The sequence below is a fragment of the Rhopilema esculentum genome, chromosome 18 (assembly GCF_057945365.1).
Source record: "Rhopilema esculentum isolate cy_ngs chromosome 18, ASM5794536v1, whole genome shotgun sequence".
Lineage (NCBI taxonomy): Eukaryota > Metazoa > Cnidaria > Scyphozoa > Rhizostomeae > Rhizostomatidae > Rhopilema > Rhopilema esculentum.
In genome coordinates this window covers 2662602-2673058 of record NC_142832.1, presented here as the reverse complement: position 1 = coordinate 2673058, position 10457 = coordinate 2662602, and the positions used below count along the sequence as shown (strand labels likewise).

General features: G+C 34.9%; 1 protein-coding gene across 1 annotated transcript; it reads left to right on the top strand.

Annotated features, from left to right (window-relative positions):
• Nucleotides 1-105: 105 nt before the first annotated feature.
• Nucleotides 106-10385, top strand: LOC135681097 (2-amino-3-ketobutyrate coenzyme A ligase, mitochondrial). Its single transcript, XM_065195396.2, has 12 exons — nucleotides 106-208; nucleotides 1363-1589; nucleotides 2029-2118; nucleotides 3545-3764; nucleotides 4429-4531; nucleotides 4955-5041; nucleotides 5698-5780; nucleotides 6201-6310; nucleotides 7092-7193; nucleotides 8669-8744; nucleotides 9172-9219; nucleotides 9759-10385. Exons 1-12 carry the CDS (start codon nucleotides 184-186, stop codon nucleotides 9863-9865), a joined length of 1278 nt encoding a protein of 425 aa, XP_065051468.2. The 5' UTR covers nucleotides 106-183; the 3' UTR covers nucleotides 9866-10385.
• The last annotated feature ends 72 nt before the right edge of the window (nucleotides 10386-10457 follow it).

The window sequence follows — 10457 nt, the reverse complement described above, 5'->3', positions numbered from 1 at the left end:
TAACAAAAACAAAAAATATGGTTTCTCGGGTTTGTGGTTAAAATCTTTCAGCCTTTTTAGCATAAAAAAGTCCACTTCATGAATTCAATCTTATGATTGGAAGGGGTGTGAACTGGGCCGAACCATTTCCGTGATGCTTTTGCAACAACCACAACAAAATACACTGTCAGCGGAACCTGCAAAATGGCTGCCGTGAGATCTTTACTAGGTAAGAAAATTCTGACCAATCTCACGATAAGCTACATGAGTTATGATTCAGTTGCTAGGCTAGATACAAAGCTAATTCAAGTTGGTAAATTAGGGGTTTGCAACATTAAGTTTTGTATGTCCAGGCTGACACAACTTTTCATGTTCATTCAACTTTTAACAACAGCATTTCATTCCGCTGGAGTCTTGCACTACAAACAGACACTTCGCCTAACTAAGAATAAATTTTGGTTAGAGCTTAAATTTCTAATTATCCATAGAATGACAGGCTGGCTTTTCGCAAATTTAGTGTATGCGTAGTGCAGTTGAAATTTATGATAACAGATTTCTATGGTTACCATTTTTGCTGTAAAAATCGAACTTATGTTATGCAAAGATTGTTGTAGTTTGGATGCCCCTCTGATGTATCATGCGAAAACAGATAAAAAAATTGTATAGATCTGTAGTAAGAGTAGGTGCCATGGCTAAACTCTTTGAAAACTTAGCACAATCATAGTTTTTTCCTCCACTTACTTTAATTTCATAACCCTTAAGAAAATAACAGCATTGTTAATATGCTGATAGGTTATCCTGTACAAATATATGTGTTAATTATAATTATTAACACAGTTCAATAAATGGATCAATATGTATTGAAGATGTAAACAAATGGCTGTAATGCATTGTTTTGACAGTATTAGTTGCAATCGTGATTGCCCTTGAAATATATGGATAAAAACATAATAGGTTTGCAAAAATAAAGCCATTGATCGTTTGAATAGGTAAAAACAATTTAAAAGGTAATTTATCTCTTACTCAGAAATGAATAGCATGCTGTTACATGCAGTTTTGGCAAATGCCAAAAAAAAGTTTCCTCTCTACATATTGAACCGGAATTATCTGATATGATCATTTTTGTCATCTGTTAAAGAGTGATCTTCCCTAACTTCCAAGCTCTCTTTTTTATGTTGTAACAGGATAGTCTTCAATATCATAAAGTAAACCTCCAATTTTTTCATTTGATGGTAAATTGTTTATTCTGGATCTTTTTTGGGTTGCGTAGCTTTCAAAACAAATTTGCACTATTACAGGAATTCTTGTGAAATATTCAAGTCAAACTCTGTACAAATGGAACCTTGAACTCTGTATGTAAGTCAATTTCTCTGAATGTTGCAGGTGCAGCTATGCTGCGAAAAAGCTTATTGCGCCTGCAGAAAAGACATATGTCAGGTGCAGTTTCATCAATGAAAGAAATTCTCTCAAATCAGCTTAAAGCAATTGAAGATGCAGGGACATGGAAATCTGAAAGGGTCATTACATCACCTCAGGATGGAGCTATTAATATTGAAGGCACAGAAAAGAAAGTGTTGAACTTTTGTGCAAATAACTATCTGGGACTTTCAGTAAGTTACTTTTAGAGAAAATTATGTCTGTCACTCCTGTAGCAATATGTTTTGTATGGTTGATATTGTGTGCTTATTTACAAAAGTGCTATTATGGGAAATGGGGCTGCGATGGCCCTTCTGGTGTGGGCAGTCCTCTCTCACCCTTCAGGTTCTCTGCACTTTGTGATGGAGCTGCGATGGCGATGCGGGTAAATTAGTCGGCCTTGGGTGATGGCTTGAAAGCACGACCCGATAGCTCAGCAGTAGAGCACTTGACATTAAGTCAGGGGTAGTGAGTTTTAGCCTTGCTTGGGTCGGTTATTTTCCCGCACTCTATATTAACTATCTTTAAAATCCTGTTGCCAAGTTTATTTTTTCTGGCCAAATATTTTTTATTCTTGCAGAATAGGAATAATCAAAAATACCTTCTTTAATAGTTTTCCCTTTATTCCAATAGGCTCATCCTGATGTTGTACATGCTTGTGAGAGTGCCTTAGAGTCACATGGTGCTGGGCTAAGCTCTGTGAGATTCATTTGTGGCACACAGGTGATTGATCTTTTTCCATGATTTTAACTGAAAGAGATTTGAAGGAAAATTTTATCTCAACATGCCAAACACATAGAATTATCAAACTATTGGTGATATGTAACCAATTTTATAACACAAATAAAAGCAATAGCTATATATTGTGATTTTATAAAAAATGAATAAAATATTATTTAATATAATCATTAAGGCACTTTAAAAACTTTTAAAAACTATTAGAAATGCAGGATTGTTCTGCCCTTTGCTGAAGAGATTAAACCTCCCAAATTATAAGTTTTGCTTAAGTACTGTGTTTTCTTCCATTCTTCCTCTCACTTTTCTTTTGATCTCCATATGGATATAAATCTCTGTTTTTCTTTAGTCATTATCTGATCTTTAAGGGCTTCAGCCAAAAAGTACTGAAGTATGCCATGTTACTGACAGTGGTGAAGCTGGACTCTAACTGATGGTTGTGCCCATTGTAAACTGCACAGTAAAAATGCACCCCTGCAGTAACATACCAAAACATATTTCAGTGGTCTCAAAAACACATACAGCAGTTGCATGGCTCTGCAATACTTATATGTCAAACTTCAATTGAACTAAAATGAAATGTATAGCAATTGTCTCTTGTCTCCTTTGTCCCTTGGTGATACTGATATTTGTTGTGGGGGTTCAAGGCAACTTTTTTTATTTTTTGAATTTTTCAGCCAGATATCAATGCACTAGAATAAAATTTTTAACCTACAATGTTTTATTAATCCGAATAAGTTTTTAATCTGGTTTTGCAAAGGAATTTCTGAATACCCTTAGTTTGGTAATTAAGCAGTTCATCAAAATTCAAGACAAGTTTTGGCTTGCTTAAATCCTATCGCTTTTGTTCTTGTTATCATTATTGAAAATAGCTTTGATCTTCCAAACCTACTGTCTCAATACTGTTATTGTTTATTTTGTTACCCCTTGCACTATGCCCAGGATGGCATTTTTTTCTTTCTCTTTCTTTTTAACACTTTTCAGCACATTTTCAGGTCTGTTTGTATTCCAAGCCTTTCCTACTTTGCACTCTGCCTGTTATCTAATATATTTAAAACCATTCATTTTTGAACTTTCTTTTTTACACTGCAACTTTCCCTTCTTTGAACTTATTCTGTTGACTACAGTGAGCTTTACTAGGCTCAACTAGAAGTAAATTTCAGACCATTTTGGGTATGGTTCAGTTAGAAATATCCATATGGTTCAAAATCCCTTGATAGATTTGAGCTCCTTGTGGCATTTTTAAACAATTATTTCCTTCTTGTTTTGCGAGGATCAACCTTATACAATCAGATATGACAGATTAAGATTAATCAGTGAGTCAGTTCTGTTTACTTTTCATTGTCTTTTTTCTTGATTTTCTTTGTATCTTGATTTTCTTACATCAATAGTAACCATTTTGAAAAAATTCTAGAATATTCATAAAGATTTGGAAGAGAAGATTGCAAAATTTCACCGACGCACCGATTCAATACTGTACATCAGTTGTTTTGATGCCAATGCTGGTTTGTTTGAGGTATTGCTCACACCTGAAGATGCTGTTATCAGTGATGAATTGAATCATGCCTCGATTATCGATGGCATTCGGCTCTGCAAGGCAAAGAAGTTTCGGTACAAGCATAAGGATATGGCAGGTGAGGCATAGACCCATCTGCTTGATGGTGACCGAAACAGGAGGCCAAGATTTTTAAGTAGAATTGTGAATGCTAAGTCGAATAAAAAATAAGTTCTTTCTGCCGTTAATTGCTTTTATTTTATCACGTTTACAGCATAGATCTTTGCCTGAATTCTACAGCTTTTCCCTATTTTTGTGTAGAATATTTCTACGTAACAAAGTGTTTTGTCAGCAATTTTCTGTCAATTAATTTTCTCTTTCGTGTTTTGTTGCCAGTGTTTGAAGGAAAACATATTTTTATTTAAATGGGCACCACCAAATATTTTGAAATTTGAAAATGTCTTAAAGCGCTCTACACAACCTTGAAATAACAATTAAAGAAGGCGTATTTGGTGTAAGAATATATTGATTTCACGAGGAATTTTAGTCTTTTAAATGATACATGGTGCATTTCATAAGACATAACTTTTAATCAGTGTTTGCTTGAAAAACTCAAGAGTAAATAAAGAAGACTGACATTTCATATCCTGCTGTTTTACCAGTGCATGTGACACGTGATGGATGTGATGGGTGAATGTGATGGATGAATTTTTCTGTGCAAATTTTGCTGTGCTACGGGCGAAAACCGTGAATAATTAATATGAAATCACATGTTTTTGACTAAAATTTGTGTTCTGTTGCAGATCTTGAGGCAAAATTGCAAGAGGCAGATGCTGCTGGAGCCAGAATGAAGCTAATCGCAACTGATGGCGTTTTTAGCATGGACGGAAATGTTGCCCCCCTCGAGTAAGGAAGCTCAGTTTTGCTGAAAAATTCAGAAGATATGCGAAAGACATTCTAGATCAGTTGTCAAATCCACAACCTGATATCAACTGAAAACAAACTTGCCTTCTAATGCCTGTCTCAAACGTACTTTCAGTTACCCTCTGTGATAAGATTGACGTTAATGTCCCAAGGTAGAGATTTTGGCAGAAATTGCAATTTTGGACAGCAACATATTTTTCTCCATGTTGTATCTGAAGGGGTCAAGCGTTCATTAACCATAGACAACCCGTGATTGGCTAATACAGGCAAAAGAATCCATGTCCGGTATAAAGACAAGGTTAATCGGAGTCTTTATAGATAAGGATTTCAGAGAAGAAATTAAAAATTGTTTGCTTCTTTCTATTAGTTCTCAGGTTTTTGAGCAAATGAACTCTTTGTTTGCAGTCAAATCTGTGACCTTGCTGACAAGTACAACGCTTTAACGTTTATCGATGAGTGTCATGCTACTGGATTTTTCGGAGAAACTGGCAGGTATTCCTATTTTGTGTCTGTCTGTTATAAGTTTCTCTCTATTATCAACGCTGTAATGCTCTTAAGGTTTTTAGAGGTGTTTAAAGCTTTAGGCCAATCTGCAATTTTTCGCGCCTCTATCCTCTTTTTTGTGTATTTATGCAAGAGAAAACCCAACTTACTTGTATTTAGTTATTTAGTTACCAAGTTTGAACTGCAATTTATGTTTCTTTTTTAGAGGAGATTAGTAAGGCAAGATCACCCAGAGTATCAGAGCCATAAAATTTCTAGCTCCCTAGTAGAATACCAAGCGGAGAAGCGGATGAGCGTCTACCGGATTATTTTTTTTTTCTTCTCAGATTTTTCTTCTCCGCTCCAGTATTCTGTTTCCGCTCTCAAATTTAATCGCTCTGGTACCAAGGGTAGGCCAAACTTCAAGGTCACTTAGGAAAGCTTTCGATTCTAACACATGTTCTGAAACCCCTTCCAGATATCTAATTTAACCTGATTGAGTGACAAATGATGTCATACAGTGGGATTAGACTGATAATGTAGAAAAATCTATTTTAACCGGATATTACCAAATTTTTGTTGCAAAAACTGCATTTTTTATTGGGACTGTTTTTAGACCTTTAGAAGAACATGGTATATAGTTTTGTTAATGGTTGTCTTTTTAGGGGAACAGAGGAGCACTTTGGAATGGTTGGACGCGTAACCATAGTAAACTCAACCCTTGGGAAGGCTCTAGGCGGGGCTGCGGGTAAGTCAACCGTCATATAGATATCTTTTAGACCATTTCTGGCTTCTGTTACCCCTTGATTCTCATAGATGCTAAATACAAAGAGGCCCGTTATTAAGGGGCCCATAATGACTTGTTCACCACATTTTGCCATCTTCCTCTAATTAGAATCTTTTCAGAATAAGATCTGATGGCTACGTTTGTTTTAAACTCTGGGGGTAAAAATTAATCCTGAAAATCAATCCAAACAGTGAGGAAAGCTGAAAGCAATGACGAAAGAGTGAATGTATGTATAGGCACACGTTCAAAGACAGTTCTAATGATGTCAGTTCTAACTAAAGCTTTCCATTCCATTGTTGAGAAATTCAGGGATTTTATCCGGTGAAGTGGGTTTTTATAAGGTGCAATTTTTTACTTCTTAACGAATTTTGCTTGTTTTAGGTGGCTATACAACCGCTCCAAAAGAATTGGTACAGCTATTAAGGCAGAAATCTAGGCCGTACTTGTTTTCAAATTCTTGTCCTCCTGCAATAGTTGCAAGTGCTAGCAAGGTTAGTGATTATGCAAATCGTCGTCAGAACGTGAGAAATATTGCGGTTTTCGTAAAGTTAAAGAAGTGATAAATTGCTGATAATCCGTACAGAACTGAGATATTCTATTGGCCAATATTTTTAGGAGTGTTGTTTTAATGTAACAGTAGCTTGTCTTTTTGTTTTTCATAAGAAGACGTATTTGGTTTTAATGCCACTTTTGAAGCAGGGGGCAACGGCAATGGCGGCATTTCGTTCAGTGGTTTACAGGGAAGTGTGTTTCAAAATAATTTATATGCCCATCTTTAAGCCGACCCGCTATTTCCATTAATAAATCATGGTTTTTAGGTAGTGCTGTATTAACCACAGGACACTGTGCCCAGGACATATAGCATTAGAAGACTTACTTACTTAGTTCCGCCCGTGCATTTCTGCACATCGGGCAACAAGCAATCTCCATCCATGTCGATCCCGGGCTTCCTCTTGAGCATCCTCCCATGGCACGTCCAGATCCTTCAGGTCACTCTCCAACGTTCTTCTCCAGGTGTTCCGAGGTCGTCCGATTTTACGTCTTCCACCAGGTGTTATCCTGGTGGTATGGTGGTATCCAGGTGGCCCCCCAAAAATTCTGGCATGGTCAGGCTTTATCTGGAAGTATCTATTACACGATCAAATTCAATTTTTTGGGCAAAAATATCTTAGTTCAGGCCCATTTGTTAAACATTCATAAAACATCCACACCCATTTGTTAACAATAACACAATCTATGATTTGTGTTGCTTATTTTCTAAATGCTTTTAAGGTATTTGATATGTTGATGGATGGCTCGCCTCTCACGAAGAAAGTTATGACAAATACAAAGCGCTTTAGAGAGAAAATGACCCAAGCTGGATTCAACGTTATTGTACGTCCATTTTAATTTCTCTCTTTTAAACTGTTTTTTTGCGAAATTATTCCGTTCACTTGTCTGTTCATTAGAAAGTGTTTAGAGCATATGTTTTCGTTCCTGAAAATCATGGGCTCCAATCCATTTCGATTTGATTGTCGACTTCTGTCTTCTCTGAATTCAACATACTTGTGATTTAGATTCACGAACGTTTGAATCATATTCAAAGCTATACGGATTGGCATTTAAGAGTCTTCCCTTATGTTGACTGGAGCCTGCAGAAGATTAATGTCGTCGTTGTTCTTGTTGTTGGTCGGACAGTGCAATCATTTCTATAAAACGTCTTTATTTATTTTGTGAACACGTTGATTTGTTAGAAATTTGTCATTTGGAATGGCATATTCGTTGAAAATAACAAAATTGGTGTCTCTAGAAAGTTCTTTGCAATACACCAATTCGACTTACGGCCACGTTTTAGAAGTTTCTCCAAACTTACCTATACGACTTTTTAAGCTCATGATTTTTGATTTGGTTTTATCGCCATAATTTAATACCGGATACAATTTTTGACATTGTTTGTGCTTGTATTTGAGATTTTACGGAGAAATGAAGTTTGAAAACTTGTAAGAAATTTGACCGCAAAAATCATTCCGGGCGAAACTTTGCCCCCCAAGTCGCCATCACGGTTAAGTTTAGTTTTAAATTTTAAATAGTTTAGCATTGATTCTTTGTGATTATGCAATTCTAAATAGTTTGGCATTGATTCTTTGTGATTATGCAATTCTAAATAGTTTGGCATTGATTCTTTGTGATTAATCAATTTTAAATAGTTTAGCATTGATTCTTTGTGATTAATCAATTTTAAATAGTTTGGCATTGATTCTTTGTGATTATGCAATTCTAAATAGTTTGGCATTGATTCTTTGTGATTAATCAATTTTAAATAGTTTGGCATTGATTCTTTGTAATTAATCAATTTTAAATAGTTTGGCATTGATTCTTTGTGATTAATCAATTTTAAATAGTTTGGCATTGATTCTTTGTGATTATGCAATTCTAAATAGTTTGGCATTGATTCTTTGTAATTAATCAATTTTAAATAGTTTGGCATTGATTCTTTGTGATTATGCAATTCTAAATAGTTTGGCATTGATTCTTTGTAATTAATCAATTTTAAATAGTTTGGCATTGATTCTTTGTAATTAATCAATTTTAAATAGTTTGGCATTGATTCTTTGTGATTAATCAATTCTAAATAGTTTGGCATTGATTCTTTGTGATTAATCAATTTTAAATAGTTTGGCATTGATTCTTTGTGATTAATCAATTCTAAATAGTTTGGCATTGATTCTTTGTAATTAATCAATTTTAAATAGTTTGGCATTGATTCTTTGTGATTAATCAATTCTAAATAGTTTGGCATTGATTCTTTGTGATTAATCAATTCTAAATAGTTTGGCATTGATTCTTTGTGATTAATCAATTTTAAACAGGGCGACGGCCACCCTATTTGTCCAGTGATGATGCCAGATGAACGCACTGCAGTTGCATTTTCAGATGCAATGATTGGTGAGAATCATTTTAGGCCACCGCTGTATCGATTTACTGGCGTTCTGTGCACCGAGTCTTGTTTTATTACAAATGTTTTTACATGATGAATGCAAAGATATTCATTGGCTTGCTCGTAACAAGCCAAGCAAGCATTAAGCTTTTTAGACGACAAAAAAGCAGATACCAGGGACTGTGTGACTGAAGATACTAAGGAAAATGGTTGAAAATCATGGAAATTTAAGTTCTTAAAATGAAATTTTTCATGATTCTTAATGTGGGTTCGCAAAAACTCTTATTCTTTTCATCTTGCTCGTCTTTAATTGTGTTTTCTTTTATTGCTCTTCCATTTTTGCAGTAAGGATATTCTGAAGCATTTGTGAAATTATTTGTCATCAGAGTTGGTGTTTATCATCAGAGTATGCTTTTCATTATTTCTTATTTCTAGATCGAGGAATTTATGTCATTGGTTTCACTTTCCCGGTGGTGCCAAGAGGTATTTTTCATTACATTCCTTTTTCCCTTGAATGAAAAATTTTACTCAAAGGCTATTTGCCAGGAAAATTTAACTTGTAGAAACGTTTTAAAGCTTATTGTCAAAAACTGTTCTATATCCACAATCGCAGACTGAAACACTTGGAAACTTGTGTTTATAGCCATCGGAAATATGAGCACTTATTTCAGTTTATTTTGCTTCTTACTTGTTTGAAAATTGAAGAGTTTGAAAATGGCCGTAAGAGATCTAAGATAATATTCGAGGAAAGAGCCATAGCAAAAGCCTCTTGTTTAGTGCAATCCTGATCACCTTCCGCTCTCATTCTGCCCCAAATGCAGCTGGAACATCGATTGCTTTTTGACGGTATCTAAAGCTAGGGCTTGTATACTTGAAGAGAGATTTACACTGCTCTTAAGTTGTCATATATAAGAAATTCATGCTGATGCACAGCCTTGCCCTACCAGTCATACGTGCATTTTCTCTAACACCAGGTAGAGAATTGTTAATATTTTATGCCTTGACTCAAACCTTCATTATAGGCAAAGCCCGTATTCGCGTGCAAATGTCTGCAGCCCATACAACAGAACAAGTAGACGAGTGTATCAATGCCTTCATCGAGGTTGGTAAGGAGATGGGTGTCATCTAAAAGTCGGAATGTTTTCTTTTCAAGAAAAACTTCTGCACACAGTCATTTTAACTTGATTAATTAGTCTGTGAATTAGTCATTTCGTGTGAAATAGTGTTTTATTTCTCTGGCTTAATCTTAATCCTATCTTTAATCGTCCGTTTTCTATCCAGAAAACGTTTAAGTATTACTGTTTACCAGGTATTGAAGTCCTTGCAGGGTCAGTTATTGAAATATAAAACTGTAGAGATCATCAAGTTTAAAATAAATTCACGTTTTAATTAAAAAAATTTCAAAGGGAGCTACATTTCCAAAAATATGCTATTGATTATTAATATAGATCATGTGATCCTGCATATTTTATTTTTGAAATCTTGAGATATTGGCACATTTTTAAAACTTTTTCTGCTTTATTTATTTGTACTTAGCCCTTGTTTCTATATCTATTTAATCACAAAACACTTCCTTATTTATAAGGTATTCATTTGTTTTGACAGTAAATCTGTAAAGGCGTGAAATATTTAGAATAAATTTTATAGAACATCTTGTTGTTGGTCTTTGTTTTCTCTTTATTCTTTTAAGTGAGGAAGTTCAAGTTAGCGTCCCAGGTCTA